Raw genomic sequence first — 27,292 nt, forward strand, 5'->3', positions numbered from 1 at the left:
TCTTAACTATGCACTTAAAGACCTTATCTCCTAAAATAGTAGGTTGGTGTTTAGAGTGTCAACATATAAATTTGGGGGGTTGACACATTTCAGGCCATAATAGGGTAGGGGTGGGAGGGGAAAGTATTCCAGGTGGAGGGAATAGGACAGGAAAACATTGAGGGGTAGGAAGGTGAGGAGAAATTCAAGGGGAAAAGGGCTCCCTGTGGTTTGAGCAGGAGACGCTTGGAGAGGGAGTGCTATGGTGAAGGCCGAGGGTGCAGGGAGGCAAGCCCCGGTTGGGATTCTCTTCAGGTTAGGAAATCTTAGGTGGTATTCCACTGCCTTTTTTTTTTTTTTCCTCCTCAACAGTGATATTGTAAAAAGAGCTCTGAATTAAAGGGAGAAGATCTAGAGTTTAATAACTGAAACCTCGGATAAATCATTTGTTTTGAGCCTCAGTTTCTCCAACTTAAAAGTAGTCATATTATAACCCTCAACTCTTGGACTGTTGGATGATGTGAAATGATGACCTTGAGCCTGGACTGGTATATAGCTCAGTGGGTTGGGCATGGTCCTGCACACAGAAAAATCACTGGTTCTGTTCCCCATCAGGGCACATGCCTGGGTTGTAGACCAAGTCCCCAGTTGGAGGTGTGTGAGAGGCAACCAATCAATATTTCTTTCCTTCTGTTCTCCTCTCTCTAAAAATAAATAAATAAAGCCTCTCAAAAAAAAAAAATGACTACCATGAAATGTCTTAGAAACAAAAAAATACTGTATAATTATTAAGGATTTTTTCATCAATCCAACTAGTTTTTCCTACAAAAACTATGCATAGATTTGTTGTTTGTTCCATTTGTGATGCACACCCAAGGCCCCACATGGACCACCCCTCAGTCCAATATTCTTTAGCATTTTCTACTCTGATCTTTTTTTTTAACTTTTTTTAATTAAAAAATTAATTTAATGTTTTATTTATTCTTTTAGATTTTTTATCGCATTTTTTCCATCACCATTTAGTCCCCTTATCACCCCCTCCTCCCCACATAATCACCACACTGTTGTCCATGTCCGTGAGTCCTTTTTCCTTTTTGCTCAACCCATTCCACCCTCTGACATCCCCCGCCTTAGCTGTCATAATGTTCTCTGAGTCTGTCCCCATGTTCCTTGTTAGTTCAGTTTGTTCTTAGATTCCACATATGAGTGAAATCATATGGTATTTGTCTTTCTTTGACTGGCTCATGCCACTTAGCATAATGTCATTCAGGTCCATCCGTACTGTTACAAAGTATGGCTGAGTAGTATTCCATTGTGTAAATATCCCATAGTTGTTTACTCCACTCATCTCCTGATGGACAGTTGGGCTGCTTCCATACCTTGGAGATTGTAAATAACGCTTTAATGAACATAAGGGTACTTATATTCTTTCAAATTAGTTGTTTGGGTTCCTTTGGATATATTTCCAGAAGTGGGATCATTGGGTCAAAAGGCAGATCCATTTTTAATTTTTTGAGGTATCTCCATGCTGACTTCCACAGTGACTGCACCAATCTGCATTCCTGGACTGCAGGTGCGTTTTTGCAACAGTGCAAAAAGTTCCTCTTTCTCCGCATCCTTACCAGCACTTGTTTGTTGATTTATTGAGGATAGCCATTCTGACAGTTTTGAGATGGTGTCCCATTGTGGGTTTTTTGCATTTCTCTGATGACTAGTGATGCTGAATGTCCTTTCATATGCCATGTGTATGTCCTTTTTGGAGAAGCATCTATTCAGGTCCTTTGCCCATTTTTTAATTGGATTGTTTGTTGTTTTGGTGTTGAGTTTTTTTAAGTTCTTTATAAATTTTGGATATTAACCCTTTATCAGATGTATTAGCAAATATGTTCTCCCATTCTGTGGGTTGTCTTTTTACTTTATTGATGTTTTCCTTTGATGTGCAAAAACTTTTTTAGTTTGATATAGTTCCAGTTGTTTATTTTTTCTTTTGTTTCCCTTGCCTGGGGATATATATCTGATAAAATATTACTGTTAGCAATGTTTGAGATTTTGCTGCCTCTGTTCTCTTTTATAATTTTTAAGGTTTTATATATAACATTTAAGTCTTTAATCCATTTTAAATTTACTCTTGTATGTGATGTAAGAAGGTGGTCTAGTTTCATTTTTCTGCACACATCTGTCCAATTTTCCCAACACCATTTCCTAAATAAACTATCTTTAACCCATTGTATGTGCCTGCTTCCTCTGTCAAATATTACTTTAAAGGTGTGGGTTTATTTCTGGACTCTCCATTCTGTTCCATTGATCTATGTGTCTGTTTTATGCCAGTACCATGCTGTTTTGATTACTATAACATGATAGCATAGTTTGATATTAGGTAGCGTGATTCTTCCAACTTTGTTCTCCTTTCTCAGAATCGTTGTTGCTATGTGGGACCTTCTGTGGTTCCATATAAATTTTTGAAAAATTTGTTCTAGTTCTTTGAAATGCATCACTGGAATCTTGATAGAAATTGCATTGAATCTATAGATTGCTTTGGGTAGTGTGGACATTTTAATGATGTTAATTCTTCCTATCCATGGAAACATGGTATGTGCTTCTACTTATTTGTGTTTTCTTCAACTCCTTTCTTCAGTGTCTTATCATTCTCTAAGTACTTGTCTTTTACATCCTTGGTTAGGTTTATTCCTAGGTATTTTATTCTTTTTGAAGCAACTGTGAATGGAATTGTTTTCTTAATTTCCATTTCTGTTATTTCATTATTGGCATTTAAAAATGCAACTGATTTCTAAATATTAATTTTGTATCATGCTATTTTGCTGAATTCATTTTTCAGTTCTTGTAGTTTCTTGGTGGAATATTTGGGGTTCTATATGTACAGTATCATGTAATTTGCAAATAAAGACAGTTTTACCTCTTCCTTTCCAGTTTGGGTGCCTTTTCTTTCTTCTTGTATGATTGCTGTGGCTAGAACTTCTAGTACTATATTGAATAAAAGTGGTGAAAGCGGACATCCCTATATTGTTCCTGATCTTAAGGAGAATGCTTGTAGTTTTTACCCTTGAGTATGATGCTGGCAGTGAGTTTGTCATATATGGCCTTTATTATGTTTAGATATGTTCCCTTTAATCCCACTTTGCTGAGAGTTTTATCATAAATAGGTGCTGGATTTTATTAAAAGCTTTCTCTGCATCTATTGATATGATCATGTGGTTTTTATTCTTCATTTTGTTTATGTCATGAATCATATTTATTGATTTGCAAATGTATCAATCTTGCATTCCTGGGATAAATCCCACTTGATCATGGTGTATGATCTTTTTGATTCATTGCTGTATTTGGTTTGTTAATATTTTGTTTGGGATTTTAGCATATTTTCATCAGGGATGTTGGCCTGTAATTTTCTTTCTTTGTAGTGTCTTTAACAGGTTTGATAATTATTACACACTGGCCTTTAAAATGAGTTTGGGAGCCTTCCCTCCTCTTGAATTTTTTGAAATGGTTTGAAGAGAGGTATTAATTCTTCTTGAAATTTTTGGTAAAATTCACCTTTAAAGTCATCTGGTCCAGGGCTTTTATTTGTTGGGAGTTTTTAATTTACTGCTACAATTTCACTAGGTGTAATCTGTCTATTAAGGTTCTTTGATACTTCCTGATTTAGTTTTGGAAGATTGTGTATTTCTAGAAATTTATCCATTTCATCCAAGTTGTCCACTTTGTTGGCATATAGTTGTTCATATTTTCTTACAAGCCTTTGGATTTCTTTGGTGTCATTTGTTATTCTCCTCTTTCATTTCTGATTTTGTTTATTTGGGTTCTCTCTCTCTCTCTCTCCTTTTTTTTTCTTTTGATGAATCTGGTTAACAGTTTGTCAATCCTTTTTATCTGTTCAAAGAACCAGTTCTTGGTTTCATTGATCTTTTATATCTTTTTTTTTTTTACTCTATTTTATTTAGTTCTTTATTATTTGATCTTTATTATTTCCTCCCGTTTACTCATTTTGGGCTTTGTTTGTTGTTCTTCAGGTTCCTTTAAGAGTAAAGTTAGATTGCTTATTTGAGCTTTTTCTTGTTTTTTTGAGATAGGGGTGTAATGCTATGAATTTCCTTGATAGAGTTGCTTTCCTTGAGTCTCACAGGTTTTGAATTGCTATGTCCTCATGTTCGTTTCGAGGTATCTTTTGATTTCTTCCTTGATCTTGTTGTTGACCCGTTCATTGGTTAATAACATGTTATTTAGCTTCCATGTCTTTGCGTGTTTTTCACTGTTTTTGTGATTGATTTCTAGTTTTATAGCCTTGTAGTCAGAGAAATTCTTGACATGATTTCAGTCTTCTTAAATTTATTGAGACTTGTTTCATGTGCCAACATGTGGTCTATCCTAGAAAACATTTCATGAACACTTGGAAAGTGTGTATATTCTGCTGCTTTGGGGTGAAATGCTCTGAAGATATCAATTAAATCCATTTGATCTAGTGTGTCATTTAAGGCTGCTGTCTCCTTGTTGATTTTCTGCCGAGGAGATCTATCCATTGAAGTCAACGGGGTGTTAAGATCCATGACTATGACTGTATTTCTGCTGATCTCTCCCTTTGTGTCCATCCAGATTTACTTCACATATTTAGGTGCTCCTATGTTGGGTGTGTAAATGTTTACTAGGGTTATATCATCTTGTTGGATTGTTCCCTTTATCATTATGCAGTGTCTTTTTTTGTCTCTTACTATAGCATTGGTTTTAAAAGTCTATTTTTTCAGATGCGCCCCAGCTTTTTTTTCTTTTCCATTTGCATGAAATATCTTTTCCCATCCCTTTACTTTTAATCTTTGTGTATCTTTTGACATCAGGTGGGTCTCTTGGAGGCAGCATATATGTGGGTCTTATTTTCTTAGCCATTCAGCTATACTGTGTCTTTTGGTTGGAGCATTTAAGCCATTTGTATTTAAGGTGATGATTGATAGATCCATATTTAGTGCCATTTTATTATTATACTATTTTCCTCTTTTTTTTTTTTTCTTTTTTAGTTCTTCTTCTTAAAGCAAGCCATTTAACATTTGTTGTTGAATTACTGGTTTGGTGTTATCAAACTCCTTTAGCTTTTTTTTATGTGGGAAGCACCTTATTTTTCCTTTGATTTTGAATGATAGCCTTGCTGGGTAAAGTAGCATTGGTTGTAGTTCCTTGCTTTTCATCACCTTGAATATTTCATGCTGCTTTCTTCTTGCCTGAAATGTTTGTGTTCAGAAATTAGAAGACAGTTTAATTGGTGCTCCCTTGTATATAACTACCTGCTTTTCTCTTGCAGCTTTTAGGCTTCTCTCCTTTCCTTTAAGCCTTGCCACTTTAATTATGTGTCTTGGTGTAGGTCTTTTTGGGACCAACTTGTTTGAGACTCTCTGAGCTTCCTGGAGTTGTGTGTCTTTTCCCTTACCAGATTAGGGAAGTTTTTGGTCCTTATTTATTCAAATAGGTTCTCTATCCCTTGCTTGCTCTCTTCTCCTTCTGGTATTCCCATGATGCAGACGTTTTTATGCTTCATATTCTCCAAAATGTTTCTTCAGCTCTCCTAAATTTTTTAAATCCTTCTTTTCTTTTTGCTTCTCTGCTTGGGTGTTTTTTCCTACTTCATCTTCCAAACCACTGGTTCGATCCTCTGCTTCATCTAACTGATTGTTTATTCCTTCCAGGGTATTATTTAATTACAGATATTGCATTCTTTATTTCTGATTGGTCCTTTTTTATGGTTTATATGTCCTTTTTCCATGCTGTTGAGTATCCTTATAACCATTCTCTATCTGATAAATTCTCTATCTGATAAATTGCCTCCATTTCATATAGTTCTTCTGGAGAATTATTTCTTGTTTTTTATGTGGAGTCATTTTCTTTGTCTTCCCATTTTTGCTCCTTCTTTGTAATTGTTTCTATTTATTAGGTAGATCTGCAATGACTATGGTGTAGGCCTTTGTCAGGTGTTACTTGTGACTGGCCCTGGTTTACCTGTTTGGAGCTATCAACTTTCCGCCATATGTGGCTCCCTCTGCTGGGTTTGTCTATGTGTAGAAAGAACCAGGCTGCACCTAGGCTGGCTTTTATCAGCACTAGGCCCGGGGGAGGGTCAGCTAAAGTCTCAGATGTCCCAGAGATCTGCCTTAGTTGTTAAAATAACCACTGATATACCCTCAAGCTGTACTGAGCAGCCCAGTTTACTGTATTTTGCCATGTATAATATGCACTTTTTTGCCCAAATTTTGAAGGGAAACATAAGGATGCATATTATGCATGGCTAGTACCTAAAATACCTTGTATCTCTTCTTGTGTTTTGTAATTATTCGTTACATAAAATTTCTTGTACCATAATATGTTCAAAAAATAAATGTTAAAATTCCTTTATAGTACAAAAACCAATTATATATAAATATAAATAAGTAAATAATTGAATTAAAAATTAAAACAAAAAGATTTTTGTCCTGAAAGTTTGGATGAAAAACATGGATGCACGTTATACATGGCAAAATATGGTAAGCTCCACAGATTGGGGCAGAGGAATTCCTGTGGGTGAGGCTGTTGTTCCCCCTCAGGTGATGCCACTTTGAGGGCAATGCTCTGCCTGAGAAAGATGGCCTCTGTAGTATGGAGAATGCCTCAGCCCAGCTGTCCTGGTGGTTGTTCCTTCAGTTCTCTCCACAGAGCCACCAGCCCCAGACTATCCTTAAGTGTGTCTAGTCCACTCTGCCCTCTCTCTACTGGAGCCCATGGTAAGGGGCTGCAAAAGAAATTTTGTGCATTGGCCCTTTAAGAGGCTCTCTGCATCTCCAGCTATCTCTCCTGGTGGACAGAAACTCCACTGCTTTTCACAGCTGGATATTATCTGGGTTTCTTTTCAGCTCTGGTGCTGTAGTCTGGGAAGCCCATTTAGGGGTTTAGATCCTCCACTCTCAGGGGCAGACCCCTAGCTGCTGAAACGTCCCTCCAGCACTTCAGCTGCTGCCGGAGGGAGCCCAGCCAGCCCTGTCGTGCCTCCTGCACACTCCCTACCAGTCTTGTGGTGAAATGGTTTCTTCTCTCTGACCTTGGTTATAAGGCTTCTCTCCAGTTAGTGTTCAGTTGGTTATTCAGGATGATTTCTCTGCAATTTAGCTGTAATTCCAGCTTGGTCCTGGGAGGAGGTTAGTGTAGCTTCCACTTACTCCTCTGCCCTCTAATCTTTTTAAAGAACTGGCAAGACTGAAAAAAAAAATAGGTTGTTCTTTGGATTATAAAAAAAGGGGGGCATGCTGTTCTTTTTAAAAAAGGTTTCCATTATCCTCAGTATCTTATTTCTGCTCTATATTTGCCTTGCCCAGGCAGAATTATTCTTAAACCTCACATCACCACAGTGCTTCCCTGTCTATCAGGCCAACACATGTGGCTGTTATTTCTTTTCTCAGCTCAATATGCTCTTTCTTCTATTGTACAGATCACCTCTGACATCCTGCCTTTTTATAAACGAATTTTCTGACTAAATCAGAGTGGTAATTGTCACTATTACATGTCTCTTTATTTTTCATCACACCCAAATGTCTTGCTATATTATGCAAAATATATATGTATTTAATACCCTTGTATATGTATTTATGAGGTATAATATAAAATAAGAGAAGTCTTTATTGTTTTGTACCCATCAGAATTTCAATTTCAAAGTCATTGTGGTCCCTTGAGAAGTTATATACTCTGTGCCTGAGATTTATATTCCTCATTTTCCATGGGCTTTTTAAAATGCCCTTTTCAATTCCTTATGTATTAAAATAATCAAAGAAACTAGTAGAGAAGAATAAAAAAATCAAAGTGTTCATAAGGAAATGAGACTTACTGAAAGTGATTTACATAACTTATCAGCTGTTGTCTTTCACATTTTCTCTTTGTATGGCTTTTGGTTTATTTGATCAGAAGCCCGACCTTGTCATTATAAAATTATGTTTATGCCATTTGATTAACATTATATAATAAACTACTCTCAACTGTAGCTACTGCCTCTGAATTTAAATCACCTTCAAGGATAGAAGGGAGAATTAAGTCAAAGAAACAAATGGTTCCTGAGGGTAGCCAGTCAGCAAGCTCTCTTTCTGATGCAGTTCCATTTTCACTATTGCCGCTCTTAAAGCAGTGTGACCATTTTCATTCAGTAAAGTCACGGAGTTCTTTTCATGAAAAGACTGTCGGTATGAGTAATCTTTTAAGGAGGAAGGTGACTAAGTTGTCATCAACACCAGTACTTGAAGTTCTTGTAAAACATCAGTTGACCTTGCTTAAATTTGAGAAAATAAAATGTTAGTACACATGAACACATTTTCTTTCAGCACTGAAAAATTCTAGCCTATAATTTTCCTGCTTGCTAAGAATAGAAGTATTACTTAAAGGTATATTGAGATATTTTTTCTCAGAAATAGATTTGCCCTGGCTGGTGTGACTCAGTTGGAATATCCTTCCGAACACTGAAATATCAGGGGTTTAATCTCCAATGGGGCAGGCATGGGAAACAATGTATCAATGTGTGTGTTTCTCTCCCTCTCCTCTCTTTGTAGAATCAATTAAAAATATGCTTAGGTGAGGATTTAAAAGAAAAGAGAAAGAAATAGATTTAATGCATAGAATTATTCCATTTTCCATCTGTGCTCTCTTTACTACCACCTAGTGGAATATATGAAGGTTGCCTGTCAATTAACATTGGGAGATGGAAATGAGTAAGATGAAATTTATCTCAGAAAAAAAATTCCATGATGATGAATTATCATTTCTTTCTTAGTGTAATACTGGTTGCAAAAAAGTACATGAGTTCAGAGTGAAGAAAGTCCAGGAATTCATATGATATCTAATAAAAAGCTCTCTACAAATAAAGCTATTTTGTTTAGAAACTTAGAGGATAGATAATTACTGAGACTCTGTCTTGCCCTTTGTCCTTCTAAATTATGTTGAGAAGCTTCTCTTAATTACTCAATATAAGGGTCCCCAAAATTTTAAAATATTAAACTTTAAATCTCCTTTGATATGAAGGGATCGTTGTACTTAACTGATAGGTGGGAAAAAATGCAGATAAACTAGTGAATCTTTATCAAAGCTGTGAAGAAAAGCAGATGTGTATATTCTGAGGTGCTTTCTCCCAAACAATGAAACCCAAAAAAGGAGAATGAAGCTTTAAGGCTCTTCACTCTTTATTAGTGGGGAAGCCCTGTTCAGTCCCTATTAAAGAACAAACACGAACAAACAAAACCTGTTGCTTGCTGACTAATTTCTTTGACTTGGTACCTGTCACCCAGTATCTATTTGCTGTGTGGCCATGGAGCTAGTCCTCACATTTACATGGAATGTGAGTGCCATCAGCTTCCCTTTTTCGAAGGTAGCACGCTCTTCAGATGGCATCGGTGTCCACATACACAGACACACTTGTTTGTGCTTACAAATATTTTCCCTACCTGATTCTTGATGACCTGGGCATAGGTAGGGGGAGCAGGACCAAGGTAGGATAGTAGGGAATATAATTAAAATTCAGAAAAAGAAATATCCCCACATCCGCTTTCAGCATGTCTTATGAAACATTACAAAAGTCACAAAATCCACTGGGACTGAGTTTCTTCTCATTCTTTCCCTGACAGATTCCTACCTTGTGCAGCCAGACAGGCTCTGTGAACGCAGTACAATCTTTTATATCTTAAGACTCTCAATGTAATTGTCCTGACTTGTTTTCTTACTTTCTGTGGTTTTGAGTGGCACAAGACAGCCCAGTGAGCTCTCTTGCCTATTTGATAGGTAGCCCTCAACACTTCCAGTCTCTCAATTTTTCTCCTTAATAAACAACTGACAGTGATTACTTATAACTGATGTGCTGAAGGACTTTGTATGATTTTGCAGTGTTGACTTACGATGAATGCTTGTTGGAAAGGCCAGCTTCTGTCTTTGCCATTCATGATATAAGTTCCTGAGTCCCATCCTCTCTTTTGGGGGGATATATTTATCTTGTCTGGTGTCTTTGCCTCTAGTGTAGCTACATTCTTGCTGTCCAGTACCAGTCATGCGTGTCAAAACAGAAGGTGAAGTTAGAGAAGCAAATATTACATTTCATCCCCAAAGACTAAAATCATGTCTGAGTTCTAAATCTTTCAATTTCCAATCAGTGCAACATTGAAGGGTGTTATATAGCTAGTTAAAAATATATTTCTCTAAAAACTCTACTAACAAAAAAGGAACATATTTGATTTTCCTCTAAAATTAAAACAACTGGGAAAACAAAGCAAAAGGAAACTTAAGTACTCGGTTCTCTGTGTTTTCTTCTAGAAAACCATTTTTAACTTTGCGTAACCCAATGTTAGAAGTAACGGTGTGCGTCTTTTGGGAGATAGTTACAGATCTATTCTAGTCTCTGAGACTGGTGTCTCCATTTTGAATGAACAGTTGTGTGTACTTTTACTTTCTTGCAGCCTTCTCTTGGAGTCAAGAAGCCTACAAAAGCCATGATCTTTGTGATCTTGAGTCCCGTGGGACCTTACTTTTCGAAGGGAACCTTTAAGCCAGTGTCCCTGTGGGCTGATCCAAAGTTTATAAGAGCCTGGAAAGGGGGGACCGGGGACTGCAAGATGGGAGGGTAAGTAAGTCTGTGCTTCTGTCTAAAGGAGGGTTCCTCACGACCATTTAGTTGCCATTTCACTTCAATACAGATACCTATAGTAACATTCAATTTATACTGCTCATTTTTATTTTGTGTTCAGTTTTCAGTGTTCTCACGGTGCTCGTTGTTTAAAGGAAAACCTATGGCCCTTTATAGGGAGAAACTTGGTTATGCTTAAGCATGATTCAAATCAGTGCTTTGGTTGAACTGCCCCCGGATGCTGGTCCTCTGACAGCAGGCTGTCAGCTGGCATTGGAGAGTGTCTGGTGCCGGGGCCAAGGCCCTCGGATGGCTCCAGGGAGCCCTGTCTGGGGAAAGTGCCTGCTTCATTGAAGTGCTGTCTTCATTGCCACAGATTGTAGCCATACCTGCTGCCAACTGGCTGAGGGACAGCCCTGCTTTGGCTGTGTCAGGCCAGTCTCATAGGCCATATGTAGCTGGCTGGAAATAAAAGAGCATTTGAAAAGTGTTAGACAATTTCAGGGGTGGACTTGGCCGTGACTGGGGGATGCCCCTGTGGGTGAGCAAGAATAGCTGCATTAACCAGTGCGGGCTCTTCCTTTGTGACCACCAAGTGCTTATGTGTATCACGTAACCGGGACAGCAGCAGTCCTGGAAGGTTACTCAGTGACAATCTTCTGGGTCCCGGGACAAAATGTAGACTCAGGAAGTCTTGGGAGAATTCAATGGCGAATGATGTGAGACAGATGCTGAAGCTGGCTTTGACCCTTATATTGTCTTTCTCTATCTTTACTGAAAAAATAGTTATAAAATTCTGTGTCTTGTCATCTCTGTTTGCAATGTAGTGACTGCTTTCTCTCAATAGATAGAGAAATACTAGTGCAGTTTTTTAAACCATGAAGTTGCTTTCCTTTCCTTCTGGTTTAGAGCACTCCTTCCTCGATATGTACTAGGCTAACCAGGTTGAAATGACTTCTGTTTACTCTCCTGGTTTCTTTTTTACTTATTCAGACTTCTGTATATGCATTGCACACCCTCTGCATTATACTTTGTTAAACCTTCTCTTAGAGGGTCATCACAGTAAATCAACAATCCTGATAAAAATATAATACTTTAGAATAGATTTTCTTCCTTATATCTTGCTTTCTAGCTCCCCCTATCTGCCTAGGGAAAAGAAAACATGGGGACATAGTGAAATTGCAGGGAAATCTTTAGTTTTGGTTGGGCAGCTTGTTATTTATTATAAAAAAAATAACATGCAGTATCAACAGAATACATGATCGTTATAGGCCAATTAAAAACTAATACTGTGTTGGTGAGGATGTGGAAAAAAGTGAGCCCTTGTTGGTGGCAATGCCTATGGATGCAGCAACTGTGGAAAACAGTATGGGTGTTCCTCAAAAAATTAAAAATGAAACTGCTTTATGACCCAGCAAATCTGCTTCTGAATGTTTATCAGAAGAAACCCAAAGCACTAATTTGAAAGAATATATGCTCCTCTGTGTTCCTCACAGCATTATTTATGATAACCAAGATGTAGAAGCAACCCAAGCACCCATCAAAAGACAAGTAGATAAAAAAAGCCACCACACATACTCATATATACAATGAAATAGTATTCAGCCATAAAAAAGAATGATGTCTCATTATTTGCAACAGCATGGATAGATGTAGAGGGTATTATGCTAAGTGAAATAAGTCAGTCAGAAAAAGACAAATACCATATGAGAGGGAACCAAAAAAACCCTGGAATTTATTTATTAAAAATTGTATATTTATTCTTACATGTTTAAACTTCAGTCACCTTCAAAGTACTCTCCATTTGATGTAATGCATTTATTGACACATTTTTTCCACTGCTCAAAAACATTTTTTGAACGCATTGATTTTTGTTGCCTTTTAGTGCTTCTGCCATTTTTTATTTCACCTCTTCCACATTGGCAAAACGTTTCCCTCTGAGGACTGTTTTCATGAAGGGAAACAATACAAAGTCGCTCAGGGTGAGACTGGGTGAATAGGGAAAGTGGGGCGTGGGGGTCATGCTACTGTTGGTCAAAAACTGCTGAACACTCAGTGTGGTGTGGGCAGGAGTACTAGCCAATTTCCCATCATGAAATGGGAAAATGTGTTGAAAAAGTCTTCAAAAAAAAAAAAAAATTAACTGAAGCCCAACACAGTCTCTCACAATACCACCCGCGGGGACACTGATACAGAAGGGTTCCTGGGACACTCACCTAGTCGGGGAAGCCTGGACTACAAGGGGCCTGCCTTCCAGAAGAGAATTTTGTTTTTTGGAAGGTCCCTCTTAATATGATTTCATTTATATGTGGAATCTAAATACAAAATAAGTGAACAAACTAGAAACAGACTCATAGATACAGAAAACAGACTAATGGTTGCCAAAAGAGAGGGGTTTGAGGGACTGGGGGGAAAAGGTGAAGGGATTGAAGAGTACAAATTAGTAGTTAGAAAACAGGCACAGGGATGTAAAGCGCAGCATAGGGAATATAGTCACTAATATTGTAATAACTATGTGTGGTGCTAGGCGGACACTGGAAATACCAGGGGATCACTTTGTAAAGTATACGATTGTCTAACTACTATGCTGTCTGCCTGAAACTAATATAAAATAATATTGAATGTAAACTGTAGTTGAAAAATAAAATAAAGAATACTTAGTTTTTTTAAAACTAATATTTTCCGTACAAAACAAAGAGTGAACCCTAATGTCCCTATGGACTTTAATTAATAATAGTGTGTATATATTGGCTCATCAATAACAAGTGTACCAACTAATACAAGATGTTGATGGGGGCATAGGATATATAGGAACTCTACTTTTTGCTCAGGTTTTCTGTAGTTTTATAACTACTCTCAGAAATAAAATATTTTTTTTAAATTAATACTTTGACTCATTAGGCTCAGGTAGAGCATGATCAATAGAAGTCAACTTGAAATCTCCTTGAAAAAAAATATTTTATCTCATAAATAGGCATAAAAGCAAGGACAACAAGAGGGGAATCAATAAGTAAAGGAATGGACTTTTAACCCAACTACCTGTTGTTTCCAAGAAGCTGTAAAACTCTCTACTTCCAACCTGGAGAGGTACAAGGGAAACAAATGATTCTACATTAAGTATCAACCCACGTGTTTGGCAGGGGCATTTTGGCAGCAACCTTAGATTCATACATCATTGCTTATTCTCTAAACCTAATTAATTCAACAATTACTTTCTAAGCCTTTTTAAGGACCTCTGTCACCAATTGGCATTTATTAAAAAGCTGTTGAATCTCATAAACTCAAATTTTTCTAAGTTAATCTGAGGAAGAAAGAGAGGAGGGTTTTTAAGATTACCTCACTTTTTGGAAACCATCAGAGATAACGTTATCCTTTTATTTCTGAATATATATGAGAAAAGTAATACAGTGGAACATAGCTTAAGGAGAGTTCTAGCACAGGTTCTCACCTGTGGCTGCAAACTGAAACCACCTGGAGAGTTTTACCTTCTGCTGTCCAGGCCCCACTGCTAGCAATTCTGGTTTCTCTGGTCTGGCATGTAGCTTGAGCAAAAAAAATCCGAATTTTTAAAATGCTCCCCCAAAGCTGAGAAACACTGAGCCAGAAGGTCTTTCATTATAGGGGCATCTTTATTCCTAGGCAGTGTCTTAGTTTTTTAGTGAAGCTGGAAAGAAGCAGGCCTGCCTCTCCCCCCAACTTTTTTTTTTTTTTTTCTTGCACTCTTATTCCACACTTGAGTGCATGCTTTGAAGTTAGAAGGACCTGGCTTAAAAACCAAACTGCCCTTGGCATTCTACTTAACTGCTCTAAGCCTCAGTTTCCTCATTTATAAAGTCAGGGTAATCACACCCACCACACCTGCGAGGCGTGCGCAGCATGTGGTTGGCCCATGGAAAGCTCTCAATGAGTGTGGTGTTACAGCCTGGCAGTGAAAAGAAGTGTGGGCTTGGGAGTTAGAGATACCTGAGAGCCATGCACTTACATCTGTGTGATCTTGTGCAATTAAGTCCTCTTTTCCTACAAATCCTCAGACGTGTAATAAAGCCTAGGGTTGTTTTAAGATGAGTCAATGAAATAATGGGGTTAAGTACCTTGCACCCTGCCTGGCAGGCAGTTACTTCTCAACAGACAATAGTTGATATTATGAGGCTTTCTTTACTCTTTTGGAGAAATGTACTTAATATCTCTTTTCTAGGGTATTTATTCTATTTAAAATTCTATTTAAAATTTTTGATATAGATAGTTTTCTCATTTTTCTCTTTCCTCCAAGGAACTGTATTTCTTTTCTGAATATTGATAGCATATGGGAGTGAATCCAAATATATGGGTATTATTATGGTATCACTTCCCCTGAGGAGGTTAATAATACAATTTATACCTGAGAGGATTTTGAGGAAAATGTGTGTTTAGAAAAAAAATACCATCTATAGAATATGATATTTAAACAAACCAAACAAATAAAAACCCCTTTCCTTTCAATGAACTGAAATAGTGGGCTTTAATTCTCTTTCCTGCCCCAGTAGCTTTATGTTGCTAAGAAGCCATAGTTTTAATTCTGCTATACTTTCAAAAGGGTGCGTGTGTTTGTTTTTAGAAGGTTCTTCAAAAGGCTAAATATCCATACTGTGAAAATTCTGTATGTATTTTTGTAATAGCGTAAAGGGAATTTTACTTATGAGAAAAATCATTCCCCTATTGTCAGATATGGTAAAATCTCAACACTTGTGCCTGTGAACTAGAGAAAAATCAATTATAATAGTCTTTTTTTTTTTTTTTTTTTACTGATAAGAGGCTTACGTAACCTGTTTCTTAGCTTTTATTGTTATTATTTTATTTTTTGCATACAATCTTATGTAGTATTTCTATAAAGCAAGAGCTTTTATTTGTCAGATGAATTCAGGGAGGCAAAAATTGTGGACTGAGTTCACTCAAATAGAAGTAGAGGAGCTGCACCGGAGCCTGCAGGCCCCAAACCCATGCCTTCTGTTGGACTTCCCCCTGAAGCTGGGTTAACACTCATTATTTAAAATTATCCATAATTTAACGCAGTTACTGCCTATTCATCAATTCTGAATAGAGGTTATATGAATTTTTATTAAATAAAAGCCTCATATAACAAAATTGTATCATCTTTAGATTAACCAATAATTTATATTTTATTATCCACATTTTGAAAATCTTTATTTTTAATTTAACCTTTATTGTATTTTTTCCCATTACTATTTAGTCCCTTATAACCCCCTTCCCCCAGTAATTCACACACTGTTGTCCCAGTCCATGTGTCCTTTTTCCATTTTGTTCAATCTCCCCACCCTCTAACTTTCACCCCACCCCTAGCTGTCATCTGCTCTCCATCTATGAGTCTGTCCCCATTTTCCTTGTTAGGTCAGTTTGTTCATTAGATTCCACATATGAATGAACTCATATGGTATTTGTCTTTCTTTGACTGGTTTATTTCACTTAGCATAATATTCTCCATACTGCCATTCATCCATACTGCCGCAAAGGGTGAAATTTTCTCCTTTTTAATGGCTGATTAGTTTTCCATTGTGTAAATGTCCCATAGTTGTTTTATCCGTTTATCTACTGATGGACGCTTGGGCTGCTTCCATATCTTGGTGATTGTAAATAACGCTGAAATGCATATAAAGGTGCTTGTGTTCTTTTGAATTAATGTGCTGTGTTCCTTGGGATATAGTCCAGAAGTGGGATTGCTGGGTCAAAAGGCAGATTTCATTTTTAATATTTTGAGGTGTCTCTATACTGTTTTCCACAGTTGGCTGCACCAGTCTGCCTTTCCACCAACAGTGCAGAAAGATTCTCCTTTCTCCACATTCTCACCAGCACTTGCTCTTTGTTGGTTTATTGATGATAGCCATTCAGACAGATGTGAGATGATATCTTATTGTGGATTTAGTTTTCATTTCTCTGATGATTAGTGACATTGAGCATCTTTTCATATATCCTCTTCTAATGACTATTTCATGACCTCCATGTGAGTAAACCTCATGCCCCAGATTGCTATAGCAATGGAGTGTAATGCTTATTTCCCATAGTTTCTAGAATAATTTATTTATTAGTCAACTTTCTTTCAGTTGCATGTCAGAAAACCAACTCAAGCCATTTTAAGCAGGAAAAAAAGATTGATTGGCTCACCCAAAAGACTGATTGGGTGGTAGCAGTGGATCTGTGGAGGGCTCAAATTGTTGTTGCCAATGCATGTGTCCTACAACCCCCTGCCCCCTATTTCTTGTCACAGCTTCTGTCTGTGCGTTAGCCAAGAGCGCTCCCATTTCAGTTGTCTTCTGTGAAGGCTGGTGATCAGGGACAAAATAGACCCCAGGCTACATCATTGCAAACAAGCAGCCACTGTCCTTGAAGTGAGAAAATGTATCTTTCACATCCTAAAGATGAAAATGAACTCAGAGAAGGATTTCCACGAGCAGCTTAGGTTACACACCCACCCTTTGATCAAGTTGCCCAGGGCAAAGGGCTAGACTGTCAGCCCAAGCAGAATGTCCTGGCTGTGAAGGAAGAGCCACCGAGACTACGGAGGGAAGGGAAGCTGAGCAGATGAGGATGGCAGGTAGTCACTGTACTGTGTGCCGAACTGACGCTCTTACTTAGACAATACTGGACATTTTAACCTTGCCCATATGTAAAAGTGATCATTTAAAAGGTCTAGAAAGGTATTTTTTTGGAAGATAACATTACTGCTTTGTAGTAGTATTTTTATGTTTGGCAGTCGCTTGTTTTTGTGTGCTTCTGGGGACTTCACCTTCCGACACCGGGTCTCGGTTTTATTTCCCAACCTTGACTGTGATGTGGTCATGCTTTTCAGACTTGTTCACTCATGTCCTCTGAAAGTCAAGGAAAGAGAGTTATATAGCCAGGGGAGGGGGAGGCAAGCAAGCATCACATTTATTTGAGACTCTCCTGTTTTATTTTAAACATTCATCTGTATTTTGCATTATATGCCATTTGAGTTGAATAAAAAATAAAAATATTACCGAACTAACTTGTCGTTCTAGGGAGGTGTATCATGTTCCTTTGATTTTTGAATAACCCAAGATGAAAAGTGCATATTGGGAAAAATGAGCTTTGAGAATACTTTTTGTTAAAATAAGGATTTTTAACATCTTGTCCCACATTTTGGGGAATTTAGTCATTTCTTAGCTATATTTCAGGGTCTCAGTTAAGAGAGCACAGGCTTGGTGTTCTGCCCCTTAATTTCTGTTACTTGACACAAGTTACTTCTCTAAGCCTCAGTGTCTCATCTGAATTATGGAAATATTCATAGGGGCTGACTCAGTATGAGTATGGGGTTTAAATGAAATAATTCATGTGAAATTGTTTGGTAGGTGAAAAAACACTCAATGACTTTTAACTTTTGTTAATTTGGCCATTTATCTGTTCTCGTATCTCTGCTTTCCAAGTTAGGGTCCCAAAATTTGCTCTCCTCTCTCTTTCTCTCTCAAATCATGCAGTTAAACCATTTAGGTTCTAATTTAATGTTGTGCTGTTAACTAGAGAGTATATATACATTAAGAATATAGTCTACTGATTACATCTGCGTGTGAATTAAAAATGAGTATTTTAGCATAGAATACGGGGGTAAAGGTTGAAGTATATTTATATATCACTATGTTTCCTGTTTCTTAAAAGGAACTATGGCTCATCTCTTTTGGCCCAATATGAAGCAATGGATAACGGGTGTCAGCAGGTTCTGTGGCTCTATGGAGAAGATAATCAGATAACGGAAGTTGGAACTATGAATCTTTTCCTTTACTGGATAAATGAAGATGGAGGTAATGTACTGATTTCAGCTCCTTGCCTTTTTTTTTTTTTCCCCTTCAGTCATTTTCAGTGGGATTGGAAGAACTAGAACCTTAGAACAAGGGGATAAGTAGCACAGTTCCAATGTCCAAGAAGTACTGTGCTTTTGCTGTCCAAGTAGACATGAGTTCACAGAATTTGTGAAGGTTTGGTTTTTTGGTTTTTTGGCTCTGGATGTAGTTATTATTAAGATATCAACTTAAGGAATTTAAGATTTGCTGCCTTGCTCCTTTTACTGTCTTTGACATTTTTCTTATTGGAAATCCCTTGTATTTGGAGGTAGGTCACAGATCAATTCAATGGTCATACATCATATACTATGTATAAAATGCTATAGTAATGCCCTGGCTGGTGTGACCGAGTGGATTGAGTGCTGGCCTGTGAATTGAAGCGTTGCTGGTTTGATTCCCAGTCAGGGCACATGCCTGGATTGTAGGCCAGGTCCCCAGTTAAGGGCATGTGAGAGGCATCTGATCGATGTGTCTCTCACACATCGATGTTTCTCTTCCTCTCTTTCTCCCTCCTTTTCCCTCTCTCTAAAAATAAATAAATAAATAAATAAATAAGTAGAATAATCTTCTGTTAAAATAATGCTATCGTAATAAACATAGTCTACTGATTCTACTGATAATGACATTTAGTATACTCCCTTGCTAAAATTCTTTCAACAGTCGTTGCCCTTTATACATATTTTGATAATGTCTCAGAAGCCTTGAAGTTTTACTCTGGAGCTAAATTTGATTCGAGAACACTATTTTTAAGGACGTACTCCTCTATCTTGGGATTATACTTAGATCCTGGTTCATTCAGGTCTACTAATATACTCGTATGTCTACTATAAAAATCAGTACTTCTTTACTACCTTTAATATCTTGAATGCTCATCATCTCTTATTGCTATTTTCTTTTTTACTATTAGTTGGCAGAGACCATAGGAGTTTAGGGAAGTTCAATGTCTATGGTATTGAATTAAATGGCCAGTAATGGGGGCGGGGGTGGTAATGCAGACATATGCATTTGTTTCTAGTAGAACTTTAATAGTCATAAAAAATTTAAAAAACATTTTTAGGCTTGTTTGCATTTTTAGGCCTTTTATTTCACAGTACTGAGTATAGAAATGTAAAATGTTATTGAATAGTTTCCAAGTACTTATAAAGTCTCAATATTGGTTTCCAATAAAAATTTTAAGTGTAATTTTTATTTGAAAGAGCTAGAGTAGTCTGTTACTCTTTTTTTTTTTTTTTTTTTTTTACTTGACTACAGATAGAGAAAAATGGGGACTCATGGCTGACACTATAGCTATCCACCAATTTGAGCATTAGTTGTAGAGCCTAATAAGATTGGGCCTTACATTCCAGCGAGAGGTAGAATAAATGAAGGTGTGAGTATACCTTGCCCTGAGATTGGCCATTGGTAATCCTGGGCATATGAAGAGGCAACTATAGATCATGCTCATTCTTCCATTCCCGCTGTTTATACTTGCACTATTTAAAAACACAATTTATAATGGAGTATTTGTGATTTCTAAATTTGAGTTATTGCATATGATGTATATCAAAAGCTGTGCTTGAAAGGTGACAGCCAGTGTCGAACTCTGTACTTAGGAGATCATGGATTGATTCAGCTCCTTCTTCATACCTACCCACTCCTACTCCCCTCCCCTGCAACCCACACAACTCCAAACAAAAACAGTTACATCAGACAGAAGTGGCAGCATCATCATTTATGGATGGGAGATGTCAGGACTTAAGCACAGTCTGAATGATTTAACCAGAAACAGTCTTGGTGAAAAATTATCCCTTGTACAAACAATTATCATGGACCATTTCCACTATGGCTTTTAAAGGTCAGAATAGAAATGAGTGAATTTGTCTTCTGACTCTTACAAAATATACAAGACCTTAAGAGTTATTATTCAGATTATGGTTGCCTGAGATAACTTTAGTGTTTAATGTGAATGTGCCCCTTCAACTTGAGGGTATCCACCTAACAGATTAAATAAACTTTGAAGTAAGGAGAAGGGAAATGGAATACATGTTTGGACAGTACTATGAGAGAAGCCGGTAGAATGTTAGGAATAACTTTTGGGCTAAAACCAAAAGAAGACATTGAGGCAACTCTATAGTAACTTTTGATTTATACCATGTAGCTTTAAGAAAATATAAAGAATAATAATTTGAAAATCAGCAAAATACTGATTTTCACAAACTCTACTGACAACAGGTATAAGCACAGTTCTTTTAGTAATAACCTGCCATCTTTCATGAGCACCCACTTTCCCTGATTCTTTTGGAAAAATGGCTTCCCTAGAAAGGTCAGTCAAGTAGGTAATCTGTTCACAGCACAGTGCCGTGCACGTGCATGGTGACTACACGTGGCTCTTGTCCCATAACTCATTGGGTTCTGATTCCAATAAGAGCAACCCTGGCGCTAAGATCACATAGACCCGATTCTCCTCTTTACTCAGTTGATGAGTAATTTAACACCTGTATTTGCCATTCGCTGTTGGAACAATTTTTACCTTGACCTGGACCCTGGAGCTACCCTGTGAATTGAACCCAGTTATTGTGGTTGAGTTCACAGATAGTTTGGGAGAACATTCATGGCAATGTGTTGATGCTGCTCAGTCTGCTCAGGCCCAAGGAGACTTCTTGGGCATCAGGCATTTACACCAACTTGCTTGGAGCACGCTTTCCTCTGACTTCTGCTGGCTTTGCTGGCTTGCTCCTACACTGCCTTCAAGTCTTTGCCCACATAATCCCATTCTCAGGAAGGCTTTCATTTGATCACCTTAATAAAAATTGTAAGCTCCTCCCCCTCACGCCCCAGTGTTTGTCACCTCTTCTCTTTCTTTTTTCTCCGTGGTCATCTACTGTTTGACATAACTGTTTGCCTCTGCCTATTAGAAAGTAAGCAGGGAGTTCTGTCAGTTCTGTTCACTGCTGTATCCTTAGTATGTAGATAGCCAACTGCATTTGGTAGCTCTTTATGATGGAGTTACATCCTGATAAACCCATGTCTAAATTGAAAATATAAGTTAAAAATGCCTTTAATACACCTAACATCGAATGTCACAACTTAGGCTAGCCTACCTTAAATGTGCTCAAAACACAACATCCAGAAAACACTAGCGACACAGTGCACGTATATTATCAGTTGTTTACCCATGTGATCACGGGGCTGACTGGGAGCTGTGACTTGCTGCTGCTGCCCTGCATCAGGAGAGAGTGTCATAGTATGTACGTCTCCAGCCCAGGAAAAGATGAAAATTCAAAGTTTGTTTTTTACTGAATGAGTATCACTTTCACACCCTCTTAAAGTCGAAAAATCGTTAAGTCAAACCATTGTTAAGTTGGGCCCGTCTGTGTATTTGTTGAATAAATGAATAATTGTGCTGATGGTATTTAGGGCACTTATGCAAACCCACATTCCTGGTTCCCATTAGTGCTTGACTTTGGGATGTCACAGATGAATCCTGCTGTTATTGCTTCCAAATTCTTCAGCTCCTAAAAATGATTTCTCTGTCAAAAACAAGCTGCATTTGTAGGCTCTGTTTTCCTCATGTTGGGCAATCTGGAGCCAGTTCTGGCTCTCATAAGCATGTTTGTGGTTGCAGAGGAAAATGAATATTTCTCACCCAAATGTTGTCATGTCATCATCTCTGTCTGGCAACCAGAGAAACAGATGTTCCGTTCCTTGACCTCAGGCTAGTGGTTACAGTTTGGGTGTTAAATATATTTCACAAAACTGCATTTGCACATGTGAGGCCACTGTTTGCATTTAACTTTATGGAGTCTCAGAGCTCAGTACACTTTAGGGAAATGTCCAGTTTGGGGGCACTGGAAGTATGTTTGTCTATATGTGTGTGGGGGGTGTGTGTGTATGTGCATATCGACACACACACATAGATCCATACATTCATGTGACTAGCTAGCTAGATATTGCAAAACGCAGGTTTATTTTGAGAGTAACATTTCAAACGTGATAAAAAGTAGCCCCAAGGACATTGCCAAGACCAAATTTTCCTCTTTCCAGAAAGTGGTTTTCAGCAGATGATTTTAAAACACAAAATTTAAAAATAGAAAATCATACTGCTGTATCCTAGCAAAGAGGATTATTCATTTATTTATTTATTTTTATTAAAAAAAAACACTACATACCACCCTGAGCCAAGTAGAATGCTGAGTTTTGGGGACACAGGAATAAATGTAGAGTTTTGGTCTTCTAGATGGCTTGTTTGCTGGGGATGTCTGATGTGACCACAGTGGAGCAGGCGAGCCTTGACCACAGTATCCTAAGGGAAAAGGAAAGGTCCCTGTGTTGTGACACTTAAGGACTGGTCCTGTCTATCCCCCAGTGTCACCAATCTTGCAAGCCACATATGTTTGCAGGGCTTCACTTTCTCCTGTAAAATAAAGATTGCACTCTGTGATTTCCATAGTCCCTTTTAGCTGCACAGCATGGCTTGAGGGAGCTCAGAGACATCAGGGTGATTTATACACAGTTTTTGCCACCTGGTCATCCCTTCAAGCATGCCTCATGAATTCCTCTAAAACATATGGTGGGCAACACATCATCTGTTATAAGGTTCAACATCTTTTCATAGCAATGAGTGATTTAAGGTTGGAATTTCTAGTAAGATGAAGATGCCTGGGTGCCAGAGGTGGGGAGGAGAGGATGATGTTGGGTGTCAGAGACTTCCCTCTTTAAGGAGTGTTTGGGGATGATGGGCCACACTGGCTCTTGTAGACCGGTCATCAGTGCAGCCCTCACGGGGGCTTGGCATGTCTGTGGTCTTTCTCGAGTAGACCAGTGTCTCAGTGGCCTTGGCTCCCTATGACTCATCTGTGAAATTTTGTGTTGATTTCTTGGATTTCTTTTTTTCTTTCTTTTTTGTTAGCCACATGCTTGAGCCTATCCTGAGCCCACTACATAGAATCTTAGACGTTGAAATCAGCAACTCCATATATGATGTGGATAGTTATCCTACAGTTTAAAAATCACTATAGAGAGAGATTTAACAAAGGGTCGTGTGGGAGCAGTGGCCAGCAAGAATGGGCACCCACACTTCTTGGGAGTGGGCTCCTCCACAGTATTCTTAAAAGGTCTGGTAATGACCAGTGTTCTTGGGTAAGATCCTGTTCTATTACTAATCCGCTTTAACCCACTAAAGTAAAATTTGACTTCAGAATGTTTCTCTTAAGTGTTTTCTATAATCTTACTGTTGTTAGTGGAAAACCATCTCATTTTTTTTGCTGGTTAAAGATACATTAAAGATGATTAGATGAGTGGCTTTCTTTTTTCTTCTCAAATTCTTTTGCTTCTTTTAATAAGGATCTACCTGAAGTGTGAATTGATTGAAGCAATTGGACAATGAAGAATAGTAACATTATCTTCGTGTTTATTAGTAGCAAATTTATAAGGACCACTTATTTTTTAATGGTTATTGATATAAGGCATGGCTAATACAGTTAAAGTTTGAAAATATTCCAATTTCTAATTGACAGAAGAAGAACTGGCAACTCCACCACTAGATGGCATCATTCTTCCAGGAGTGATGAGGCAGAGCGTTTTGGACCTGGCTCGCAAGTGGGTGGGTCTTTGATATGAGCAACTTTTATAAGCACGGGTGGGGCGGGGCGGGGAGGGGGGGGAATCAAAATAAGCCCAGCTTAGTGTGGAAATAATATCCTGTAGCTGCAACCAATGTTATCTAATATTTAATCTTAATTTGAGTGAAAAGAACTCTACTAGGACTGCTTTGGCAAGACTATCAAATAAGTATTGTTTATAGGGTGGGCAGAGAGAACCAGTCTGTCCAGTTGTCCTAGTGAAGAAGTATTCTGGTACTAGTCTCAGGCTCTTGTATCAGGTGTCTCCTTCCAACTCACCTGGTTTATACTTTGTATGCTTCCATTTAGCCAGTCCTTAACTTTTCAAGTCTAAGTGTATCCACGTGGCAATGAATCATACATAGTTCTTTTTTCCTCTATTTATTACAGCGTAACCATGCTTATCATAGAAATTAAAGACTTTTACAGATATAAATGTTTACTAACGTAATAATATTAGTTTGGTTGCCTTCTTCTTTCCTCCCTCATGCCCTCTTTGTCCCCAAATTCACATACATGCTTATTTTAAAATCAAAACACTCAAGTGTAAAATTATTTTCAGGAGACTTTCTGATTCATGTGACACAGGCAAGCATGTTAAACTATTTGGTATTGGAAATGACATTATAACATACTCAAGAAGAATGTTGAATGAGTTGGTTATCTGGCAAAGGTTTTTGGATAGAACTTTTGACCCATGTGTTAAACTGATGTTTAATGCACATGAAAAGGCTTTGAGCAAGCTGTGGTCAAACAGTACTAATAGGGCAAATGTTTAGAAACACACACATTATCTAGGAGAGTATTAGCACAGTTCCTCTGGAAAAGACTTTGGAAATAGAGGAACTGGGCCTTGTCTACTACAGGGTTTTGTAGAATTATTTATAACACAACTGCCACATGCTGGCTGGCACATTGGGCATGACATTTACAAACTGTTTGTATAATTTCAAACAGCTTGCCCTGTCCTAAATATGTTTGCAGTTGGAAAGATGGAGTTTTGAAGCTCAGTAATTTTTGTTTTATTAAAGAAAAAATTCAACCAAGTACAGAAGGTTTGATGACAAGTTGCAAGTGGAAATGCTTTCCCACACTAATGATTTGCTAGCATGAAAATAGGTTATTATGGAGGAAGTTTTTTCTTGACTCCTTAGCTGTAATTTATTTTAAAAGCTATTTTAAAACAGTGAGACATAAATGCCAAGAGGCTTGTGGGGGGTTACCATGACTTGCCAGACAGGGGAAATTGTCCAAAGATAAGTAAGAGTGAGCAGAATAAAAACAATTCTGTATATTTATGAGATTTTATTTTTCTTTTCCAGAACACAGGGCTCAGCTTGTTTTCAGTTAACTTGGCTGATTTTCTGGAATTTATTTACCTTTGAACAACATAATTGGAATTACAGACTAAGATAAATTGAAACTTGCAAAAAGCAATATTTCTATCATAGGCATTTTTTCCTGCCCTTCCAGATACAAATATACTTACAGTGTGATGCATTCTTCTAATGTTCTGAATCTTGCCAAGGGCTGTGATTTCCATTTTTATCTGTTGTGGATTTGTAGGTTTTAAAAAATACTCTCTTCCTATTTAAAAACACACACACACACACACAAAAACTATCCATTCTTTGTTATCCTTAATGAAAATGGCCTGTTGACCCACTTTGAACTTTGACCACTAATATAAAAGAATGAGAACTACACAGATGAAAGAATGCATATTAAATAGTTTAAACAGATAGCTTTAAAATAATTAAATTTTGTTTTGATCTCTTATCCTAGAGCAAATAAAATATTGAAATAGTTCAGCGGAGGTCGACGAGGTTACACCAATGATTCTGCGATGAAACTCAATCTAATATGACACTAAGGCTAAGGGAGGGCATTGCTACTGTAAAGTCAACTGAATCAGTGAATTTAATTTGTGAAGAAAAAATATACAATTTCTCAAATAAAGTCCAAGAATAATTTTGATGTTTTAAACTAATGAAATCTTTCAGGTACTTAAACTTAGTCTATGTTTTTGCTCCATAAAAGACACATAGGAAAAGGACCACATTTGGAGCAAGCTGGGTCAGACCTGAATTCAGATTTTCTGCCATTTACTTGCTGTGTGGTTTAGGAGTATCACTCAACTTCCTCGAACCTTTATTTCTTCATCTGTAAAATGGGGATGATAATACCCACTGTAAAAATGAGAGAACTTGGAGTGCAGTGGATGCTCAAAAAAGGGTAGCTATAATTATTAATGTTATGATAATATATTCTCTTTTATGATAAACAGGATTTAAGACACTGTCAGCATAGAATACGCATTTATGTACAACTTGTGGGGCTTTAGCCATGGCAACAAATACAAGGCAATAAAAAGCCGACAAGTATTAAAATATACCACGCATTTTATAATGGTAATCATATAGTTTACCTTCTGATCATCTCACTTAGAGAGGCCGTGACTTTGGAGTAGGTTGCATAGCACATCAGTGTGTTTACTGGGAAGACTGTTGCTTTCTTCAGCTTTCTTTTTAGGGATGATTAGGGCGTTATCTGGGTTCAAAAAGCGTGTAAAGTAAAATGGTGGTAGTGCAGGGTCATTTTTTTGCATGTTTTTTTCCCTTGGAAATAGGTATTTTTTAATATTTTATATTGCACACAGGGTGAATGCAAGGTGTCAGAGAGGCACCTCACCATGGGCGACCTGGCAGCAGCCCTGGAGCAGAGCCGAGTGAAGGAGATGTTCGGCACCGGCACGGCCTGCGTCATTTGCCCGGTTTCTGACATACTGTACAAGGGTGAGGTAGGACAACGCCTCTTCACTACCTGCCATTTCTGAGCATGGCCTATGATTGAATTTTTTTAAATGTATAAACAAAATGCTAGCTGGACCCAGGATGCAAAGGATTTTTTTAATAACTTGGCATTTCGTTAACTGAGGCGGATTGTCCCCATGAACCTGTATTAGCTAATTATTTACCCTCATCTTTTTAGTGATTCTGCGTAAGCTCTGGCATGATGAGGAGTCAGTTCTGTCTTCAGACAAGTATCATGTCTGCCTTTTGTCAGTTTTGGGATTTAAGAAGGCTCTCTAGACTTCCACTCATTTCTTTCTGCTGGCTCTCTAAGGAATGTGAGTCATCACCCTTGAGGTGGTGAAAATAATGCCTCTGAACCCTAAGTTATAAGAGAACCCCAAGATAGAATTCTGGGGCAAGATGGGAAGCCAAAATGATAGAAGACAATAACGTAGG

At 37.8% G+C, this 27,292-nt stretch overlaps 1 protein-coding gene across 1 annotated transcript in view; it reads left to right on the top strand.

Moving 5' to 3' along the window:
- Positions 1 to 27,292, top strand: part of BCAT1 (branched chain amino acid transaminase 1) — a 95,980-nt gene that overhangs the window by 58,365 nt on the left and 10,323 nt on the right. The window contains 4 exon segments of the mRNA XM_054591328.1: positions 10,428 to 10,591; positions 18,260 to 18,402; positions 23,937 to 24,022; positions 26,701 to 26,841. Of these exon segments, the coding sequence (XP_054447303.1) occupies positions 10,428 to 10,591; positions 18,260 to 18,402; positions 23,937 to 24,022; positions 26,701 to 26,841 (534 nt within the window).

The sequence above is a fragment of the Pteronotus mesoamericanus genome, unplaced genomic scaffold (assembly GCF_021234165.1).
Source record: "Pteronotus mesoamericanus isolate MK-2021 breed Mesoamerican mustached bat unplaced genomic scaffold, CSHL_Meso_final scaffold_21, whole genome shotgun sequence".
NCBI classification, from domain to species: Eukaryota; Metazoa; Chordata; class Mammalia; order Chiroptera; family Mormoopidae; genus Pteronotus; species Pteronotus mesoamericanus.